General features: G+C 33.7%; 3 protein-coding genes across 5 annotated transcripts; 2 read left to right on the forward strand and 1 right to left on the reverse strand.

Annotated features, from left to right (window-relative positions):
• The first annotated feature begins 3083 nt into the window (after positions 1-3083).
• LOC133673248 ((13S,14R)-1,13-dihydroxy-N-methylcanadine 13-O-acetyltransferase AT1-like) lies at positions 3084-4372 on the forward strand. The gene is made up of 2 exons (XM_062093987.1): positions 3084-3507; positions 3609-4372. The coding sequence occupies exons 1-2, from the start codon at positions 3084-3086 to the stop codon at positions 4370-4372; spliced, it is 1188 nt and encodes a 395-aa protein (XP_061949971.1).
• A 10047-nt stretch (positions 4373-14419) lies between these two features.
• Positions 14420-20982, forward strand: LOC133673209 (transmembrane E3 ubiquitin-protein ligase FLY2-like). 3 transcript variants are annotated; one of them, XM_062093921.1, is made up of 15 exons: positions 14422-15105; positions 15737-15809; positions 16027-16154; positions 16325-16440; positions 16838-16898; positions 17451-17517; positions 17600-17677; positions 18079-18236; positions 18323-18382; positions 18482-18575; positions 19233-19400; positions 19696-20024; positions 20278-20394; positions 20487-20655; positions 20807-20982. In XM_062093921.1, exons 1-14 carry the CDS (start codon positions 14938-14940, stop codon positions 20586-20588), a joined length of 1719 nt encoding a protein of 572 aa, XP_061949905.1. In that variant the 5' UTR covers positions 14422-14937; the 3' UTR covers positions 20589-20655; positions 20807-20982. The 3 variants fall into 3 exon arrangements, with proteins under 3 accessions (XP_061949906.1, XP_061949905.1, XP_061949907.1); XM_062093922.1 differs by lacking the exon at positions 19233-19400 and having other exon boundaries at positions 14420-15105; XM_062093923.1 differs by lacking the exon at positions 14422-15105 and having other exon boundaries at positions 15801-15928.
• A 284-nt stretch (positions 20983-21266) lies between these two features.
• LOC133673210 (leucine-rich repeat extensin-like protein 4) lies at positions 21267-22729 on the reverse strand. Its single transcript, XM_062093924.1, has one exon. It carries the CDS (start codon positions 22671-22673, stop codon positions 21426-21428), a length of 1248 nt encoding a protein of 415 aa, XP_061949908.1. The 5' UTR covers positions 22674-22729; the 3' UTR covers positions 21267-21425.
• Between the last annotated feature and the right edge of the window lie 302 nt (positions 22730-23031).

Raw genomic sequence — 23031 nt, forward strand, 5'->3', positions numbered from 1 at the left:
AGATGGACAGCCTGAATAATTTTTGCTATATATCAGCGCTTATTTATTATCATTAGGCTCGAGCCCTGTAGGGTTTGTGGGATTTATTTTTTTGGGACTAGTACTGACTACTGAGGCCTTCGGTGGTCACAACCAAGATAAATTTTTGACTTATGTTTCGTATGTTACAATATCATGCTATGCCATGAAATTGTTTTCTTTTTCCCCTTAAAATAAATGAATCAATGATGAACATTAAAATGGAGATAATTATCAGTAATAATAAAAATAATAATATTACTGCATTTTTTTTTATTTATAATATCATAAAACAGTACGTAGTGTAGTAAATGTGTTGTTGTCCGAGAGCTGAGTACTTTGATCTAGGAACTAATTTATAATTTAATTACACTATTAAACATAAAAATAAATTAATTCTCAAAGCCCTAACTCGCTAATAAAGCAAGTGGTAGCTGGAGATGATTTAGACATTGTTTGTTTTTACATTTCAATAGATATTTTTAAAAAAAATTGATTTTTTTTTAATTTTTATTTTAAATTAATATATTTTTATATTTTTAATCATCAATGTAATTCGATAGCAACCCACCTTAATTAATTAATTAATTAATTAATAGATGAAGCATACAAAGTCATTGGATACTTGCTATTCAGAAACAGAACCAAATTATGAAGCCAGTTGTAGGAATTGATGGGTTGAACATCAGAATTAACGATGATCGATGTACGTAGTGGAGCCTGAAAGGACTTCATCTTGAAAAACAACACTGATTTTAGAATTAACCAGTCAATATAATATTGATTTGGACAATCTAGCTAGCCACTCCTATTTCTAATTAAACCTCCCATAAATGAAGCATCATTGATGATGATGCATATATGCTCTTCTTCTTTCTTCTTTTTCTTAAAAAAATAAAAAAATTATCACTCTATTTAGTCCACGGTCCAAACGGAGTGAATTGAGTGTCAATCTCACCAGATCGAATGCACATTTTTTAAAGCCACTTCATTTGCTTCAATTCACTCACTATTCTGCACCTATTCTTTCTCTTAAATGGGCTAACTTGGCAAAGAAAGAGAGGAGAGGAGAGGAGAGGAGAGATCGAGGAGATGGGAAGAGAGAAGAAAAGAATAGGTTATTAAAATCATATTTTATTATGTCAATATCATTGAAAAGATAACAATAAAAAAATTATAATCATACCCTAGAAGGACACCAAAAAAATAAAATATGATAGTGGGCAATCGGTATGTATCGCGAGGTAGGTTAGCCAATCCGAGTGAGACTCATCCTCCATGCACGCAGCCTGATGTTGTATATATGGCCTTTCTAATTTTCTGTCTCTTTTGCAATCACATTTTCAGTTAACAGACAAATCCTTACATGTGATGAGATGTTCCTGGAAACGAATATAGAAGCCAACTTCTTATATCCAATCTTGAAATATTAAGAAATAATAAAAAAATTATCCTTATTACCAAGCAACATGTTTGAAATACTCTTTATATATATATATGACACGCATTAATGGAGAAATGATAAAAAATTTATATAAAATACTTTCTATCTATCAATAATTTTTACATTGCTCTCTGTTCTTTTGTTTTCCCTTTTCTTATAAGCTGACTTGATTAAGAAGTTCTTAGTAACCACTGATGAATTTATAAATATTGTTAGAGGGGAAATATTTTTGGTAGATTCACGGATTTCTTTTAAAGCTTTATCTTGTCAATCCATCAATCCGGTTCATAGATTTCTATGATAATTGTTTTATATCAATCTTCTTCCTTGAAAAAAATTATTCCTCGAGTTATCTGTTAGAAATCGAACTATATTTTTTTATTTAAGTATTTATATTTATATTTTTTTATATATTTGAGAGTTTATACATTTTGTTAAAAGCTATATTTTTTTAATAAAAAAAATAATTTGATTAACATTTAAAACTCATTACAATTTTCAAAAGACTGAAGAAAAAAAAGCAGGAAAGTTGATTCTTGTCTAATGAATAAAGAAAAAAAAGAGACTAAATAATTATAATTATATTATATTATATAATAACTATTGCTCTCCTAGATTAGAAAATTTTATGGTGTCCAAGGAATAATTAGTGATATCATATTAGTAACTTTCTAGATTCACTTTAAAGAAGAAACAAAAAATTAGTTGAGAAAAATCTTAATTTTCTAGGCCAAGAACTCGGTCTCTGAAGATGAAATACCCTCAATTATTGTTAAGGCTTTTTTTGAGATAAAACTGAAATTTTTACCGCGTCATTCAAAATAATATTTCAGATGAAATTTCTTGCGGATTTTATATTTATATTAGAATAAATGAGTTGTATTATTCATAATAATATTTTGGATATTAACCTTATATAATTTTTTTATCCTTATATTAAAGTAAGTAGTAAAAATATTATTCCTAATAATATTTTATATATTAACACTTTTTATTTTTATATTAAAAGTGAATAATATTTTGAATATCAATTCATTTTAGGGTTTTAATTTATCCTTATATTAAAAATAAATAATATTTGCTAGCTATCTCTAATAATATTTGGAATATTACCTCTTTTTAGATTTTTTATCTTTTAAAATTTATAAGATGTTTCTATTCCAATAACACATGTTCAGCTGTTGCAGGAATGCACCCAGTACGTCATTCCTAACCTGTCAATGAATCTGCTCCACAATCTCCACGAGTAGTGACAGTGTAAGAAAAATTACTGATAGATTCAACAATCCTATAATTAATTACCATTCTTCTCATAAACCCATTGCCGTGTATCAACTAAATCTGAAAGGGTGTCAAATTATGCTCCACAATCAGAAATTTGTGTTTGTTTTACACTAGCATGAGAATATATAGCAAGCAAAATCAGACACAATTGAAAATCAAGTAAATCAACTACCAAGTCCACATTAAAAAACAAAAAAAAAAACAGCTGACTGATTGGTATGCAAATCATATTTAATCAACTAACTATCAAAGTACCGGTGAAAGGCCGTTGATCCTCTTTATGTTTAAACATCATATTAAATCTCTCTCGATGAATCAAGCAAAGGAATACGTGAACATGGAAGTTCATATTATTTCTCAAGAAATTATCAAGCCCTTAGCTCCAACACCACACCACCTAAGAACCTATAAGCTCTCTGGAAAGGACCAGATTGCAGCTTTAGCATATGTCCCTGTGATTCTTTTTTACTCACCAACCAACGAAATGTCTAGCAAAAATTCTGACTACCTAAAAAAAGCCTTTTCCGAAACATTAACCCTCTTCTACCCTTTTGCTGGGCGAATAAAAGATGAGTTATTCATTGATTGCAATGATGATGGAGCCACTTGTATTGAAGCACATGTTACATGCAACATGTCTGTGATACTTCAGCAGCCAGACATTCATCAATTGGAGCAGCTACTGCCATGCAAGCCAGATGAAAATTTAGATGAGCTGAGCACAAGGGTAATGCTAGCAGTCCAAGTGAATTACTTTGACTGTGTGGTGGGATAGCGGTTAGTGTATCCATTTCCCATCGAGTAGCTGATGGGTCGTCATTGGTAAGCTTTGTTAAATGCTGGGCTGCAATTTCCTGTGGAGTTGACCATCATATTGTTGACGGGGTGGTTGTTGATTGCACCTCACTCTTTCCTCCACAAGATTTGTCAGGCATAAAATTACATGAGAGTTTCAGAAATGACAACACGTACTGTAAAACTGTGACGAAAAGGTTCGTGTTTTATGGCCCTAAGGTAGCTGCACTTAGAGGAAAGTTGAGCAATGGACCATATTTAGATCGTCCAACCAGGATTGAGGCTGTATCCGCCCTTATGTGGGGTGCATTTGTTGGAGAAGAAAATGAGTCTAAGAAGGTATATAAAGTCGCAGCTCACAATGTGGATTTGCGGAAGAGATTGGATCCACCCCTACCACAACATTGTATTGGAAATATAATCCATACTGCTATGGCAAAATGGCCAGCAAAAGTGGTAGACTATAATGGTTTAGCAGGAAAAATTCATGAGTCAATAAGCCTGATAAATAATGACTATATTTGTCAGGTTTATGCAGACAGTATTACTGACCAAGGATTACTGGCACAGATTGTAAAAGATCCCAACAACTGGAGTTTATTTGGTTTCAGCAGTTGGTGTAAATTTCCATTCTATGAGGTTGATTTAGGGTTTGGAAAGCCCATTTGGGTAGGCACTGCCATGAGGCTTATGCCCAGAGGTGCTTTTCTCTTAGATACAAGAGATGGTGAGGGAATAGAAGCATGGGTGACATTATCTGAGGAAGCAATGCTCAAGTTTGAAAAAAATCCTGATATCTTAGCCTATGCTTCTGTCAGTCCACGCATATGAACTTTATATCCTCTTCTGTTAAGAAAAATAAAGTAGGGAAGATTTTCTTGAATTTCTTGTAAGCTCTTGTACTGGATTTCAAGCCCTTTTTAGCTTGATCTTTATCACTTGCCTGTTTTATATCTACCACTATTGTGAAAAGGGCTCCTTGAATTATTAATCTCATTCCCAAATTTTATGAAATACACTGGCTAATCTCTGTTTAATTTTGATAAAGCTAGTAACCTCTTTTTAATTTAACTCCATGAGATAATTCTGAAAAATGAACCTAGGCTGCTTCTTCAACTTCTTTTGGAACCTGACCACATATGGCAATACCGTGTCCTTTCTCTCCTGACAAATTTGATCCTCGAAATAGAAATATCATTGGTTAATAAATGCCAACAAAATTTACACTCATGCTACTGTCATTCTTATCTTCAACACCAAACATTTTTCTCCTAATTTTATATATATATATATATAATTATGAGAAAAATGTTTGGTGTTGAAGATAAGAATGACAGTATTGTTCGGAACAAAAGCGAGTTGTGGATAATATATATAAATATATATAGAGAGCTGAGGTGTGGAAGAGATTGCCCATTATCTACAACTTTCCTTTGTTCTGAACAACAAATTCTACAGCTAGTCAAGAGGCCCTTTTATTTGCATGAATCAAATAAGGAAAAACAAGGGTAAGAAAATGAGAAAAATAAAGAATATATAGTTTGCCAGTGCCTGCAAAATATTCTCCATGGTTTTGCTCAAATCAGGAAAAAAAAATAGAGAGGAAAAATAGAACCCTATCTTTTAGATTGGTTGAGAGAAAAAATAAAGAATATGTAGATTACCTGTGCCTGCAAAACTGAATTACTTCTCAGAAAAAGGTTAAAAAAAGGTCAAAAAATAAAGACAGGCCGCCGACTCAAATACCAAACAAACACAAACCCAATCCATTCAAAGCCTCTCAAAGATTTAGATCTTTCTCCTCTGAATATGACATGTCTGCAGCGTGTCAGAACCCTTAAATTTAGGTTTTGAGCCCTTAAATATCTGATCATATCCTTCCTTCCCTATCCTAATATATAGGACACAGACATTTAGAAAAAATCCGTATACAGAAAATACATGTGTATATCTATTTAGAATCCGTATCCTTATATGACAAGAAAATGAATGCGTGTGTATATACATACATACACACACGCAAGGGTGAACGCGAAAGCCTACCAGAGAACAATAGAAAGAACAAGAGAAACATGGCTGGAGATGTTAGCCACTCTAATTCTGTGGCGTTGTTTGCTTCGAAAAGACGAAATCATCTTCTTCAACGCAAACACAAATTTGCTCTCTGGACAATCTGGAATACGATCTGTTAATTGAAATTCTTAGTCGACTTCCCACAGCGAAATCGGCCTTTGCTTTGAAGGTGGTATCTAAAAAGTGGTGTTCTATAATCTCTACTAGTCTCTATTTTATTACCAAATTTATAATGCATCATATGAATCAGAAGAGCAGTAGCAGCAGCTATTATTATTATGCTGCCTATCAAAATCCTCTACTGTCTTGCACATCCCAAGTCCACAGTCTTTTCTTATTTGCGATGGCAATGATAAAATACACGAGTCTTTTCCTGCTGCGTACACATTAGAATTCCTTCCAGAAGAAAGGGAATCTCTTTCTGTTGTAGTGTCATGCAATGATTACTATTCCATGGCATGCCCCAAAAATACCCCCCATAATAATTACTATATATATATATATATATATGAAATCCATTGACAATGCAATGGCTTCTCCTTCCTCCACCTCCCGTCAGACAATACGATGGCGTCTCTTATGGGCTGGTTTGTGCTCCAAATTATCAGGGATGACAGCCGCAGCATCAGCAGCGACAGTACGTTTTTCGATTTAGAGCAGTGCGCACTACTAGGAGTTTGGAACAAAGCAATCTTACCTCTGTGGATGTATATTTTTCTGAAACAAGACAGTGGGAATGAATCTATTTTGATGGGTGCACAATACCTGCATGGTAGCAATGTTGGTGCGCATGATGGGAGGATGCATTGGTGCAGTGGTCGTTATGCTGCTGCTTACGATCCCTTCAATGATGATGCTCAAACCATCCACATTGAGGAATATGAAGCCACAACAATCAGTAAGTCTGGTTTGTATCATACTACTAGTTTTTGTGTTGGGTTATGCCAAGGTTTTCCGCGCTTCATGAAGTTGGTTGGCTATCCCGATCCAGATATTGCTGATCATTTGAGTGTTTGGGAGCTGGAGGATTATGAGTGTAAAAAAATTGATTTTGAAGCACAAGATTTACTTTAACAACGTCCAAACTCTTTGGTTTGGAAATTTGTAAGAGACGGCTTCCTTCGTGCACTGGCGCTAGCTTTCCACCCAAACAAGAAGGATATGGTGGACGTAGGATTGCGTAAGCACATCGTAGCCTGCAAGATCCAAGGAGGAGAGTTGCAAGTTGTTGATAAGATTCTGTATGGAAGTAGCTCCTATCATATCAACCTAGTTTTCACAACCATGCTTCCTTGGTGGCCCGCACCAGTTTCAACAGAAATCACAAATGCAGAATGCCCTCCTCAATGGAAGTAGCCCTTTTAAGGCTTAGGCACATACATTTGACCTGTTCTAAATATGGAATGATATATATATATATATATATATATATATATATATATATATATATATATATGCTTCTTTTCTGCTTCAGATCTTTAATTTTCAGACATGAAAGTGAAATTGTTCATCAAACTTATGTGTGTCTCATGAGTCATCAATTTTTTTTTTATCTGTTTTATGTAAAAATCGATTGGAACTTGGATTCTTTTAGTGATTTATGAAGACTGAATCTTAAGAGAAGAGCGAGTTGAAGTATCTTGAAAAGCCAATGCATGTATAATTCAGTTCACCAAGCAGTAGAAGTTCATCGCCAGATTGCGAACAGGTCACTTAATTTAGGCCTCAGACATTCCATTCATTATCTTTTATATATTCCATAAAATTGCAGCCCTATGAATTACGTTTTGGCTGCGCTTTGCTTAAATTTCCTATTAACTTCTTTCCCCTTGTTAATTAGTTTGCTTCTGTTAACCTCTGCCTCGTATTTCTTTTCTTTTTTTTTTAGTCAAGACAATGAAATAAACTAGCAGAGAAAGTATTTAGATGTAAATACAAGAGAGAAACTATACCATCAGCCTACTTCACTGATACGTTTAATTTGCAGTGTGGTTTAAATACGGACCACACTGCATAAATACGGGGCACAGAACAAGCCTTTTTTTCCGACCATAAATGCTGTTCTACTTTAATACAAGCAGATCTCCAAAAGCTGCTTAAGTACGGAATACTAGTGTGGTTTCTCACGTTTACATATTTTGACATTTGTAGCAGGAGCTATATATGTTCTACGCATCTTGAATCGAGAATCCGGTTTTGATGGTTGATGCCCTATTTTGTTATTTTTTCTAGCTTTCTTTTTTTAAATTTATGGTTTAATTTGGATTTTTGTTTTAATGCTTTTAGTGATTATCTAATTGTAGCTAGTATTTTTTTAATCTATTTAAAAGTCTCTAAACCTCTAAAAGATATGTTTTATTAGTTTTATTTTCTAAAAAATAAATTGGGATCGAATTTAGAGTTTATATTTACAATTATTTTCATTAATTAAGGGTTTGTTTGGATTTTTATCTTATTAAGTTAAAATCTAATTATTTTAAAAGTTAATAAATAAAAAAAGAGTTTTTATTTGAAATTTTGATAAAATTCTAATAGATAATCATAAACTTGTTGTGATATCTATTAACTATTTATTTTTTTGTATTTTTTAAAGTATGATGAAAATGTAATTTTATTTTTTTCATATAAAATTTGCATGAAGATTTTAGAATTAGCCATAAGCATAGAAAAAAAAATATTTTTTTTGTTTTTTTTAAATGAGGGAATTTTTGAATTTTTTGGATTTTTTATATAAAATTTTGGAGAAAAAACAAGTATTTTCATACTGGGTCTGTATTTTAAAGTATAAGTCTATAACCCAATATTAAATGAAATTCTTAAAAAAAACATATTTCGTATTTTCTAAAATAAGGGAATATTTTTTGGATTTTTAAATTTTTTTTGAAATCTTTAAGAATAATACACTGTAAATCTATAATTCAATATTAAATAAAATTACTAAAAAAAATACATAAGGAACCCAAAAATAATTTCAAAATAATCCTTGCAAAAAAAATTTATAATTTCCTTAGCTTTTTTATCAGGCTTGTTTGACTAAACATTTAAAAATAAAAACAAATTAAAAAACAAAGGAAAGACATATTTGGCAAATACATTTTTATCCTAAGGGCTCGGCTGGTTAGGCTCGTGGTCCAAGTCCAGCCCGGCTGAGTTGTGCCTACCAAAGGCCCAACGTCTTCTTATCTTCTTTTTTTAAAAAAGATGGGCCAGACCCAACACAGTCGTGTGGATTAGGCTGAGGTTCACGTCCTGCATGCCTTATCCAAAGTAAAACAAAATACAGGTTATTGAGGAAGGAAGATTACCTGGTGCAGGGGGGAACGTCGCTGCCATTACTGGTCTGCTAGTGTGGCTAAGATGCTACTGGAGTTGCTCACGACGTTTTTGCTGGAGGTTACGGTACTGCAGAGACTGAAACTACTAAAGGGAAGCTTGCAGTGCTGGACTTGTTAAAGACGGAATGCTGGTGAGGGTAAAAATGGCATGGTGCAGGGCTGTCACGGTAGAGGATGGCAGTTTCTAGAGCTACTGTCGCTGCTGGTCTGGGAGGAAGAAGCTACAGCTACTGCTGCTAGCGTGACTGAGGGAACGAGAGAGAGGCTTATAGTGCTGATTTGGGTTAAAAGTTTGTTGTCATTGCTAGTGGGTCTGCTTTTGAGAGGAGGCTGGAGTTGCTGGAAGAAACTGGCTGCTGGAAAGAGGAGTTGAAGTTAGTGCTACTGTCAGGTACTGGTGTTGTCGTCCGTGACAAAGGAGAGGTGCCTGGTGCAGGGCTGATCACGGCGAGGAGAGAAGGTCATTAATTTGCTGGAGGTGCACCTTGTTGGAGTTGCAGGATAGTAGAGAAGACGATGGTCTTCTTTCTGAGGAAAGCTGAGTTGTCGTAGCCTCGTAGGTGTTGCTGGAAGCTACCGTGAACGGTGGAGGATGTCGTCTACGGTGATGGCTGAACGGCTACCGTAGGAGGAGAAGTGTTGAACACGATGGAAGCTTTTGTTGTGGTTGTTATTCGTGGCTGGTGCAACATGGACAAAAAAAATCTCTTGCTGTAGTTCTCAATTAGCAGTTGCTAGTCTGCTCACAATATAGAGGAGCTGAGGCTAAAGGCGCTGTTGGCTTGAAGAAGAAATGTTGGGCTGAAAAGATGCTGGTGGGAGAGAAGTTAGTGTTGTTGTGGCTTTGCTGCCATGATGAGGAGATAATGGCGTGGATGAGAGGTTGCTGGAGTTGTGGAGGAGGTGGTGCAAAGGCCGGTGGTAGTGACGGTTGAGAGGGAAAGGGGGGTCGGAGTAGGTTTTTGGTTCGTGACGGTTAGATTTTTTTTAAAAAAAGGTTAGGGTTTTTTTTTTGTGTGGGAGAGATGAGGGATTTTTTTGGTTTTTTTTTTTAAAAAAAAAATTATCATCTATTTATAAATGAAAAATTTTGTCTTCTTCCCTAATTTATTGATTTTTTTTTTTTTTTGCATTCTTATCCCATTGTCCAAATATTTTTTATTTTTTAGATATTTTTGAAAAAATCTTGAAAAGACAACATTAACTTATTAATGAGAAAAAACAATAATTTTAAAAATAACTAGTTAAAAACTGAACACGTTAAAAACAAATTTAAAATTTGAATTGTTTTGAAATGATACTAAAAATAATGCAAATATATTAACATAGTTTTTTATTTTTTTGGTGATTTTAAAAATATTTAGAAAAACAGGGGGTTAAAATTGGGTTATGATAGCTCTATTCAAAATATCATGATAAAATCAACTTTGTAAAGAAATCCTTTGCCAAAATAATCTTGAAAAGTTGAATTTGCTTTTTTATTTCAGAAATAATTTGATATTTATTTTTAAAAAACAACATTTAAACATCATTTTATAAGGTGACAAACGAATTATTTAAGCAATTTTCATTTTGAAGTGATCAAATAACTTTGAACTAGGACATGAAAAGTAAAATAATAAAAATGCTCAGATCTTGTGTCTCTTAGGCCATATTTTAGTTGTATACATAATCATTATTAGTGAATTTGATAGTTAAAGACTTCAAAACACGGTTCTTTACAAATTCAAACAATTATATTAGATGAGAACAAAGTTTATTGATTTTAACTATTTGTGCTTGAAATAAGAAAATGTCATATTCTAAAAATATATCCCTTGTATTTAAGCTTGAATAAGTCTTTCTTCATAAAAATTTTAACTAGAATCACACCCCATGTTAGAGGGTAAATGAAAATTCCATAAATTAAAGGCTGGTCCTAACTAGGATCATGTCCCACACTAAACTTAAAGATTAAAAGGCAGCTTGAAAAACTCCAAATGTTAGGGGGTATAATCAAATGAAAAAATAATAAAAATGACAAAGTCAATGTCAAAACAAGATGAGAATGCCTTGCCTCGCCAAAACAATCGAAAAAGGTAAATCAAATAAATACGATGAAGTAAAAGAAGATTGATAGATACAACGAGTTAAGTAAATGATAGTGATCCTATGCAATTAAAACATTGAAACACTCTTTGAGTTCACATATCATTTTCTTTCATAGTCAAAAGTCATGACCTACATTACATGTTTTTAAAAGTACTTTCTAATTAAGCAATAAATCAATTTGAGTAAATAAATAGGGCTTTCAAAATACAAAGAATTTTTTCATAAAAATCATGACATTACAAACAAAACTACTTGTTATTATTCATGCTAACAAAATAAGTGTTAATAATTGGAGAAATTTTTCTCAACAAAACTTCGAGCTTTTTCTTAAGCCTTTTACTTTGAAACTCATAGAAGACAGAAGATCACCTCATCATATACCTTCACAAGACCAAATCACCATTTTCCTAAAGAAAGATTAAATGCCCTAAGAATTATAAGAAATTCAAAACAAAATTGTTTTAAACTTACATCGAATAAATTTTTGTTTTCAAAATGTAAAAAATTTATTTGAACTATGGATAACTTAACTTTGAACTAACACTTCTTTTTCATTCTTACCTTATCAAATGTCAACCAAATATACACAAAAGTTGCATCTTAGTGTTGAATGGCATGTCTTGGATTCACAGTCAAAGAAACACTTTCAAAATTACTTCTTCATGATTTTTTTGCAACAATTAAACTTGAATGAATATGATCCTTGAAATTTATGATTTGATTCCAAATCAAGAAAATATTTTCAAATAAAAAAAGGGTCATTGACCGAATTTGCAAAGTCCTTAATAAAAATGATGTCAACACTTCTTCTAAGTCGTCGTTGAAAAATTAAACAGTCATAGGGGCAATGTTATGAACCTTATAAGGGGTAATAGATAAATCCATATTAGTTAGGGGTATTGTTGCTGAAATACAGTCTATGATAATGGATTACTTAACGAACTTCATCAGGTGTCGAGAGTAATGCCACACTTTGGGAGCATCTTCATAGCTAAAAAGTTTGATCTGCCCCTTTGAAAGATGGTTAGGATACCTAATAAGTGCATTTGATAAATGCTGTAAGGATACACACAATATATCAGTTTAAGATAGTCAACAAGAGATAATTTGATAAACTAATTTAGAAAGTGAGAATAATAGAGCACCACTTCTCCATCAAGATAATTATTGAGTTGGCAATGGCGCAAAACTACCATAATTAAGGGCAACATCATGACTAAGAATTTTTGTCACTTTTCAAAGAATGATTAATTGAGCAGAGCTTCATTTATTGCCTAACGGTCTAGATTAGGAGACAAAGAAGCAATCAAACTCATTAATCACATAGAAAAAACCCGAATGGGCTAAAGAGTCAAAAGACCAAGAGAACTCATCTAAAAAATTACAAAATTTATCCATCAAGCAATAGAGAGATGATGAAGAAACGAGGAGCCTATATTTGAAAATAGGTAGATTACATGCATAAACATCATAAAAATATTTTCAGGATTTTTTCAAAAGCAACCATAAAGGTTTAGCAAATGTGAATTATCAGAAAATCCAATCCAAAGATGACTAAAAGGTGTTTAGACAACCTAAAGAAAATCAGAAGGTAGATCACTTTAATAGAGTCATCATAATTTTATGACCCAATTCATAAATTTGAAAAATTAGCCCAAGTCGATTTTTGTTTTTTAAAAAGTATTTTTTTTAATGTTTTTTTTTGGTATTGTTTTTTTGCTTTCAATTTATAGGGCCATCTCAATTTTATGTCCTAGGTCATATGTTTAATTTGTTGACCTGAGTTGGCTATCAGGTTCGCTCGAGGCTTTTTTTGTTATTTTTTTTTTGCTTTGACAAGTTTTAAAATTTATATTTTTAAATTGACTTATAATTATAAACTTCTTAATAGGACCCAAATTCAAGATTTTATAAGTTGCAAGTTTTTAAAGATTTGACCATGTTTAGGATGTTTGTCCAGGTTTGCTAGGTTTTTACAAATGTTTCCAATTTCTCTCTTATGATTTTTTTAATCTTTCATATTTGGACTTTATTCTTTTAGTTGGTATTTGTTTTATTTAGGATTATTTTTAATTTTTTCTTTAAATTGTATATTCCTTGGGTTTTTCCTATCAAATTTAATTCCATTCTTTTTGTTTCTTTAAATCTTTTTTTATTAACATTTTTCTACAAATCTCATATTTCGAAATTAAATTAATTGAGAATTATACTTCTTGATTGAATCTGGGTCAACAATCACATTATCTGACTTTTAGATATTAGACTAGGTTTAAGAGGTTTGTTGGGTTTGCCCTAACTTTTTTTCTTTTTCTAAATTGGTGTTTTCTTATTTTTTTTAGTTTAATTCTCTTTTTTTAACTTTTGCTTTCTTATTTTTTTTAGTAGCCCTCAATATTTTTTTTTTCATTTCACCCCTACTATTTTTTTAATCTATAAATAATCTATCATATTACAAATTATTTTGAATTTCATCCCCCTATAATTTTTTAATCTTTCAAGTTTAGTCTTAATTCTTTTAATTGCATGTTTTTTTATTTGGGATAATTTTTTTTTTTCAAATTTCATCATTATTGGATTTTTTTCTTGTTAGATTTTAGCTTCTTTTTTTTGTTATTCCTTTTCTTTTACAGGTTTTTTTATTAATAATTTTTTCAATGATTTCATCATTCAAAATTAAATTGGATGATATTTAGACATCTTGATTAAACACAAGTCTATGATTTAACAAGTTGCAAGTTTTTAAGATTAGACTAGATTTAAGATATTAGTCTAGGTTTGCTTGATTTTCCCTTACTTTTTAAGCTAATGTTTTCTGTTTTATTTTTTGTTTGAAGTTTGACTCTCTCTTTTTCAGTTTTTTTTTCTAGTTATATTAGTATTCGATTGTTTGATAATCCGAATAGATTCGGATGTGATTATTTTTTTTCATTATTTTTTTTTGTTAGTTTATTTTTTGTTGTTATTTTTTAATATTATTTAAATTTTCTCTTTAATCAATAACTTGAGTTTTTTAACATATCCCTTTTATATATATATATATATATATATATATATATATATATATAAATTGCTTGACTTTTATATAAAAAATTCAAAAATTATTAATTTCCAAAGAGACCATGTTCGATTAATTTTAGAAGTATAATTCGGATATTTTCTTTAAACTATTATATGTGATTAAAAATAATATTTCATCGTAGATATTTAAAAGTCAATGAAATAAAAATATAATTCAGTAATGAAAAATAATCTTATATTCTTGTTAATTACTTAAAAAAAAATAATGTTGATGAAAGGATCATACAATTGTAGGGCGAATATTACTAGGATAAGAAATAGAAAGGGTACGAAGGACTAAATGCACTCTTAACCAGTTCCGTGTGAGATAGGTGCGTGACTCTCCCCTCCCATTCTCGCGCGTAGCCCGACCACTAAGCCAACCAAACACAGAGACTTCCTCTTTCCTCTCCCTCTCCCTCTCGACCTTCATGTTACCGAAACAAAAACAAGAAATGGACATGTCAACATTCAAGATTTCAAAGACCCTTTGTCTACTTCAAAATATACATCTTTGATTCTTAAAGATCGTATCTTTATCAGTTTTAAAATGGTTTTCAACCGGTGAAGGGCTGCTAAGTTCTGTTTGGTGTGCGTTTGTTTAATTAATTAGAGTAGTTAGTTAGTTAATGAGGTTTAATTTTTTATTATTTAAGTTGTTGAGCTCTCACTTTCCTGTTCAAGTTGTTTGTTAGTATTTCTCTACAAAAATGGGGGTTTGACTCCATTTGAAGCAAACCCTTTTGTTTTTGTTTGTTTTACACTCATGGGTTGTTTTGCTTTTGTTCTTAAGAGTCGTTTTTTGGAGAATATTTCTGTCTTTGAACTTGGTTGGAATTGATGGCTTTTGGGTATTTTGATATGGTTAATTTGGAGGGTTTTTTATGGAGGAGAGGTTTAGGTTATGTGGGTTGGATTTTTTGGTTATGGTTTGTGCTCTTGGGTTTGTTACAGGCAGTGGCGGGCTTAAGGCCATTGAAAGAGCGTGCACAGTCGTGGAGCGATGAGGTTTGTATTGGAATTGATGTTTTTGTTTGTGATTGATTGTGGGTTGCGTTTAGATTTTGATTAGAGTTTGTTAGCAAGAGAGTGAGTTTGGATTGTAAAGAATGTAACTTTGATTGGTGGAGTCTTTGTTAGTTATGCAAAAATAGATTTTCAATGAGCTTTGAGTGATGTTCTTCGTGTTTTGTTTTGCCAGATTTAGCTCCTTTGCTTCTTGAAGTGTAACTTTGATGGGGTTTGACTTGTCAATTTTACTGTGCTGCATTTAGGTGTTTTGTGTTAGTATATACTAGAAAATGATATTAGGGAATGGGAATTGTCATGTTTGATAGCTCATAGTGTAATGCTGCAGTGTTGATCATCAAGAATCAACAGTTTTTTGGCTGATAAAGGTGGTAAATGAGAACGAAGGTCACATTGCTAGAGAAGGATTGGCACTGGATGTTTCAGCAACTTGTTGAGTAGAATTTTATTAAATAGCATGAAAGTCAGTTCAATCAAATTGCCAAGATACTGAAATGCAATTATTTTATTTTATGACTAATGTGATGAGATTCCATTTTTTACTCTAGTGGTTGCAATGCTAATGTAATTGGACCTAATTTTTGCTTGTTAATGATGTTTCTTCTTGCAGTGGCTATTTATTAGAAAAGATGAAAATGATTTGGGCCCATTTTCCATGTGGAACATAACAGGAACTTACCGAGGTTTGTCTTCGGTGATTCATGCACTCACATGCTTATGCATTCATTACTGTAGGACTTGCGGAAAAGTAATAAATTGCTCTTGTCCCTGTGATGCATGCACAAAATTATTAGCTAACTTGGTTAGTATTCTATTTGTCATGTTCAGCAATGCACACTCAATTTGTTTAGGTCTTCTATGCTTGTCTTGGTAAACATGTTTTGGACATGTGAATTCCAGGGTCTTGGAAATTTCTTGATTCTGCAAATAGCTCTTCCATGTTCCCAGATTTCAGGAAATCCAATGGTGATTCTGTCATTGCATTAGTCAGCACACCAACAAAGATAAATGGTGTGCATTATGTCCAGGTGAGGGTTTGATTTTTTTCTATCTAGGAGTTAGGTTCTCATAAGCTCACTTATGGGAAGAAAAAAAAATACATGATTGCTTCAAATTCTTTTGGCTCTTCAAGGTATATGGTCGTGGCTTTAAAAAAGAAAGCTGTTATATTTTTTCTTGCTCGTGGTGTTGACAACAGGGTGTAATAATTTTCCATGACGTGTTTGACAACAAACACAATGTTGATGGTGCTCAAATAAGGGTAGAAGGTGTATATATATGGCCTTTTAGACAACTTCGAATGGTAGCTAACAGGTAAATTTCGTGGATGTTACTATTTTTGCTACTTCTCAAATGTCTTCCAAGTGAACTGGTCACTTCAAGTTAGAAAATGTTCTATTTCTGTTCCTTCCCAAGTATGTCTTGAGGGCAGTAAGAGGGATGCATGTGTTTTGCAAAATGTGAAACTTTATTTTAGTTACTATAGTTGAAAAGCATGTGAGTTGCATATGCTTTGTTCAACACTTACAAGAAATATAGATTGATTATAAATTTTCTTTTCCTCTTCTCTGTCCTTATTTCTCATGATACAGGATTCTAATTACATTTTCTTGTCTACTTCCATCATCTTTTTTTTGTTGATAGATGTCATAGAGTTGGTTTGGTCCTTTGCATCTCAACTCTAATTGCCTTCTTTAATGAACTATGGCAGTGGTAAAGAGGGAGAATTCAGCCAAGAAGAAGATTATATGTTATCTAATCCATATCATTTGGTAACACTTCCTACTCGGCTTGCATGTGATATTTTTAATTTATATTGATTTTATAGCACATGTCTGCAGCGCAGCTCGCCATCTTTTTCGTATTGCTTTTTGTTTTTTTCTGTTTGATTGTTTGTTGCCTAGTCATTTCTAATCTTTTCTTATTTGAAGTTTTAGAGTACCATTAGGATAGGCACATAAACTGTGGTAGGTTTAATGTTTGTATTGTAGATTCATTACGAGACTGACTGATCTTTTTGGCCTCAGAAGGAACTGGTTTATTAGTCTGAATAGTTCAATATTATTCATAAACTATGGGGTGAGGGTGGGGATACATGCTTGTGTTGGTGTTGGATACTGTATTCTGTTTGGGACTTGTAGTTCTGAATGCTGCACATGGCTCCCTCTAGATCCTCTTACGCGTGCCACTAGTTGACGAGTCCTGCAATAAAGATATATACATTGAGCAAAGGAATTAGTGTCATCTTTGTATGTAATCTTCTATTGTTGATAAATGATCCAAGTTTTAACTTCTAGCTTTTGTTTGCTTATTTGTTTGAACAGCTTGGAGTATTTTCATCTCAGGTGTTCCTAGATTCTCCTCAAAATAAAATATGGAGAAGGAAAAATTGTAATGTTTTGTACCTCACTCTTGACTTTTTGAGTTTGTGCTAACATAGCAGTTCAGTGAATTTTACCTCATGTTACTGCAGGGCCAATTTATGAGATGGAGAAGCATTGTAACATTGAAATTGCTGCCCAAATTACACGCTTGCCATCTGTCCAAAGTGGTACTTGAGCTATCTCAGCTCTATGTTTTTTGTCTTTGACCTAATATTCCGTGTGATTCCCAATTAAGTCTCCAAATACCTATGAATTATTTCCTTTATGTGTAGAGGTTGGTGTTGATATTGTAGAATCTCATGGACATTTTCGTAATAATCTGGAAACAGTGCCTTGTACAAATCATTCTCATTTTGAGTTAGGGGAGAGAAATTTTACCTATTCTACTCCATGAAGCATTGACAACATCCAATCTAAATGATTGGTCATATTCATGGTGTTAGGAGCAGTTTTGTGTCTGGTTTCAACCTTCCTACTCGATATTACAAAATCTTGGATAACAAAGTCTTATAAAAAAAATTATATGCCCATCTTATTTACTAACTAAAATCTCTGACCTTTCTTATAGATGGAGACCGTGATCATTTCCATATTGAAGGATTAATGGAGAGTCCTGCTGCAGACGATGAAGGGGATTGCTTCTCACCTATACTACTAAATGCTACTTCTGTCAACATTGAAGTCTACTATAACAAAGCAGTGAACTATACCTTGATGGTCACCTTTGTATCCTTTATATGTGATATATCGTCACTTGTGGATTCATCCTAATGTTCCATTATTTGGGTGCTTTCCTTAACATTTTGCATCAGGTCTCATTCCTTCAAGTTCTTTTGCTGATTCGGCAAATGGAACATAGTAACACTCAATCAGTACGGCATTTTACTTTATACATCTGTTACAATCAATTTTATTCTTGAAACTTTATGGTTTCAAATAAGTTGATAATGGTTCTGATTTACCTCTCTCAGGGGGCTGCCAAAGTTTCAATTTTAATGATTGGGCAGCAAGCCATCATGGATGCTTATCTTTGCCTTCTACTCCTAACTGCAGGAATACTAGTTGGTAAGTACAATTTCCAGCTTATGCAGTTTACTAGATTGGTTTTGCTTCCAGATGCAATGGAATTTGTATATTTAGTTTTGCAGTAAACTTATTGCAATTATTTGAAAATAGATCTGTTAAAGTAAAGGCATGGTTAGGAATTTGAAAGGATTCCATTTGTCTGGTGATGTGCACATATTTTAATGCTATCATGTAGCGAGACTCAATGGGAATGTTTTGTTCATTTGCAAGAATAGAATTGGGTGAAAGCTTGGCGTGGAACCCATTGGAAAACCATCAGAATTCTCGAGTGTTACGAGAACTGCCAAATTTGTGTACTCATTTCTGATAGCTCACCAACTTTTCTAATTTCAAAATTAAGGTATCCTAGTAGATATCATTTGAAAACGGTCACAACCATTGACCTGACCTATGTTACTCAATATATACAAAGTGGTTTTTACTTTTTACTTTTCTTAATTAGTGTGTGTGCCATTTTTATGTCTTGTTGTGCATTATTTGTGCCTTTTTTCTTTTCTGAATATGCTTGTCATTCTGAATCAGTGTGACTGTATTCTCAGTTGTTCACCGTGAAATTTGCTCCTACTGCACATTATGCTAAGCACTGGGTCATTTTCTGTCTCTGATAATTAAATAGTTTTGCTCTTTCCTGTGCAGAATCCTTGTTTAATGCTTTTGCAACTGCTGCATTTTTCAAGTTTATAGTCTTCTCAATTTTTGAGATGAGATATCTTCTTGCTATATGGAAGGCAAGCAGGCCTATGAATAGTGGTGAAGGTTGGGAGACAATGAGGCGTGAACTATCAGTTCTATATAGTCGTTTCTGTAAGTGCCCTTTTGGAAATCAATACATAGGTGGGAAATTCTGTCACTAGGATTCGTTGAATGATCCGGTATTGATTAGACACTCTAGTCTATGACTCTTGCTTTCAGTCACCCCATTGAATGAGGAACCAATTTGAAATGTTCAACATATGCAACTCGCAATCTCCTGAATACTTTGCTACATGCATGTGATCATCGACTGTTGTTTTATGGATTCAATTACTTGCTGTACAATATAAAATTCCTTTTCCTTATGTCTGGTATAATTTGATCCAACTGCTATAATTATTTGCAGATGGGATCCTGTTGGGAGGCATTCTAGTTATGTATGAGTTCCATAATTATCTTCGATCCATTCTTTTCTTAATGTACTCTTTTTGGATACCTCAAATATTCACCAATGTCATTCGTGACTCGAGAAAACCTTTGCATCCCCATTACATCTTAGGCATGACTGTTACTCGACTAGCAATCCCATTGTATATATTTGGATGCCCAAACAACTTTATGAGGACTGACCCTGACAAGACATGGTGTTTATATTTGGGTGTATTCATTGGACTGCAAGCGTCAATTCTTCTTCTTCAACACTATCTTGGGTCTCGATGGTTCATTCCTCGCCAGGTTGGTGCAGTTGTTTCTCTACTTTTCCCCTCCCATGTCATTCTTTTCTTTCCTTGGTTTCCAACAACTAGTGACACACTGAACGCTATGCTAAGTTGAGAGAGTAACAACCTTGGGTGAACAAGCCATTTGGAACTTTACCAAGCAAGGGCTAGTGATTGATGATGGCATGAATATGATATATGTTTGTTTTCACCTAAAGCATGTTGTGACTGCTTTCATTGAAAATATCACTTTGCTATGCTTGTTGCAGATCCTACCTGAGAAATATTTCTACTATAGAAGGTTTGATCAGGAATCGAATCACACTACAGACTGTGTCATTTGCATGACTGCAATTGACCTCACACGGCATTCTAATGATTGCATGGTATACCATCAGGATTCTGTGTTTTTTCCTCCACCCTTTCTTTTACTTAGTTTGCGCCTAAGTCACACTTTAAATTGCAAAATCTTTGACAGGTAACTCCATGTGATCATTTCTTTCATTCTGGTTGTCTACAAAGGTGGATGGATATCAAGATGGAATGCCCAACTTGCCGGCGTCCACTACCACCAGCATAGGAAGATGAGTACACTTGTTTATATTACTTAAGGGGATTGATTGATATTGCCCAACTTGTTAATTCTGGTAATGAGCTGATGTAAAAACTTGCATTTACTGAATATTTACGATTCCCTATTGCATCATTCCATTTTTCCTGAATTTATGATTGAGGTGTATTTTGGATATTGTTTTTGATACATCTTTTGTAGTTCTTAATATGTCTGTTTTCTTTCAGGTTGGGAAAAACCCATATTTTGCATGGGTACAGCTTCAGAAGATACCTGATATCGAGGCATAAGCAATGACGAACTTTAACTGATGCTACTCACTTTGTATTTGACACAACTTGTATTAACTGTATAATGTATTATTACTTGAAAGCTTTACTAATGCAAATTATTTTCAATTTTATTGTTGGCACGCGACATTTTTGGTTCTTTTGCAAATAAATTAACCTTTGTAGCATTTAAATGAAATTGTAAATGAGGAAGGCAATGTGACTGGTTTCCCTTGATAAAGATTTTTTTTTTGGTTTTCCAGTTATGTTTCAGTTTATTAAAGGTGGATATACGTGTTTGGTAATCGAGTAGGGGTTTCTAAACATTGCCCTTGTCGGCATGAAATGATGGATCATATGGAACACAGAAGCCAGTGAAAGCTTCAAGTTTTCAAGGTCCTGTCGTTTGTGGGTTGGGTAACATAAAATTTTTTCAAGGATTATATACATGTACAAAATTCAAATACAACTATTACAGGAAAAAAGAAAAAAAAAAGAAAGAAGAAGATTCACAAGTAACTACAGGCCAAATTTTGGATCTTATTTTGGTTTTATTGTAACTATATTGCAAGACTACTTATGGGAAGCTAGGAGCAAGAGAAGGTGACAGCAGAGGGGTTGCAGCAGGCACAAGTGCAGGAGCGAAAGGAGTTGCCCTACCAAAAGCACCGCCTCCTTCACTGGCTACACAGCATTCCTGAAAGCAGTCGACTGGATGCTCGAGTGTATCGTTGCATTCTTTCTGACTTCTCTGGAGTGGCTTCTCTGGCAAACAATTGCGGCGATCGTCATACTTGATGCCTTTAGATGTAAGATTCATGCAAATTCCCTCTTCCTCACAAAAGAAGTTGTAAGAGAAAGTAAAATTAGCTAAATTTGGCAGTATACAAACTCCTTGAGGTACAATCCCGGTCATCAGATTGTGTGCTAAATTTAGCTGCTCCAAATGAGCTAATCCTGATAGGCTATAAGGTATAGGACCAACTATCTTGTTATGGCTTACATCCAACACCCTCAGTTTGTAGAGATACCCAACTTCTGGTGGCAAACAACCTGTCAAGCTTGTGTTGATAAGCAGCAACTCTTCTAAAGTATCTGCCAAGTTGGCTATACTCGGCGGCAGGCAGCCTTTGAAGTTATTGTTGGCAATGACCACCACAGAAGCTGAAGTTCCGCCTAAGAAAGCGGGAACTGCACTAGTAAATCGATTGTTATTAATGAATATCGCATCAATCTTTTTCTGGAAAAGCTGAGGAGGTAATGGCCCTTCAAACTCATTGTAGCGAAGGTCAAGATAGGTTAGCATAGGAAGAGAGAGCACAACAGAAGGGAAAGGGCCTACAAATCTGTTGTTGCTGACATCAAGCTCATATAGAAGTGAAAGGTTGGTTAGAGTTTGTGGGATAATCCCACAAAGTCTGTTGCTATTCAAATGGATGAGTGCTAAGTCAGAGAGGAGGCCTAATTCATTAGGAAGGAAACCTGCTATATCAGCAAAGTTGAGGTCAATGCCTGCGACAACTCTAATTTTGGGATCATCAATAGCAGTTGCACAGTATATTCCTTTATAGCTACATACATCAGGACCAACCCAATTGGTAGTGAAGTTGTTTGGATCAGAGTAGATAACCCTTCTCCATGCCTGGAGGGCAATATAAGCTTGGTGGAGCCTTTGGTTTGAAGTTGGAGAATGGTTGTGTGAGCGGTGGCGGTGGTAGCCATGTTGGTTATGCTTTGCAGCTAGATAGTTAGACAAGGAAGATAGGTGCAAGAGCAAGACAAGTAAAGAACGAATTGTGATAGAACAAAGCAGAGACGAAGCCATTTGATTTTCGTGGGTTTAAGGTAGTGATCTTGGCTGTTTATGTAAGGAGTCCTTTCCATGTCAAACGCTTCTTTCAGTCTTATGTTTAATCATGCTGTTCATGTCCAATGGAAGACATTGATTTCTTTGCTGATGATAGCATCTGAAGAAAATGTCAGAATGACCTGGTACAGTGACAGTTAACCATAACATATGATCTTAAAACATGGCCATTTCTAGATAAGCATGAAGATTTCAAAGTGTACCAAACATCATGTCTCGATCCCTGCAGTTTATGCTGTCCTTTGGAGGCTTGGAGTGAGACAAAAAATGGAAGATGACAGGCACATCTCATGTTAGGAAATAACATGGAGATTAG

The sequence above is a fragment of the Populus nigra genome, chromosome 14 (assembly GCF_951802175.1).
Source record: "Populus nigra chromosome 14, ddPopNigr1.1, whole genome shotgun sequence".
Lineage (NCBI taxonomy): Eukaryota > Viridiplantae > Streptophyta > Magnoliopsida > Malpighiales > Salicaceae > Populus > Populus nigra.

Excerpts from the sequence above, each read along its gene's own strand:
- LOC133673209 (XM_062093921.1), top strand. The coding sequence starts at position 14,938 with ATGGCTTTTGGGTATTTTGATATGGTTAATTTGGAGGGTTTTTTATGG. Across the intron at positions 18,237-18,322 it reads ATACCTTGATGGTCACCTTT|GTCTCATTCCTTCAAGTTCT; the intron begins GTATCCTTTATA and ends ATTTTGCATCAG. Across the intron at positions 18,576-19,232 it reads AACTGCAGGAATACTAGTTG|AATCCTTGTTTAATGCTTTT; the intron begins GTAAGTACAATT and ends TTTCCTGTGCAG.
- LOC133673248 (XM_062093987.1), top strand. The coding sequence starts at position 3,084 with ATGGAAGTTCATATTATTTCTCAAGAAATTATCAAGCCCTTAGCTCCA. Across the intron at positions 3,508-3,608 it reads CCAAGTGAATTACTTTGACT|TTGACCATCATATTGTTGAC; the intron begins GTGTGGTGGGAT and ends TTTCCTGTGGAG.
- LOC133673210 (XM_062093924.1), bottom strand. The coding sequence starts at position 22,673 with ATGGCTTCGTCTCTGCTTTGTTCTATCACAATTCGTTCTTTACTTGTC.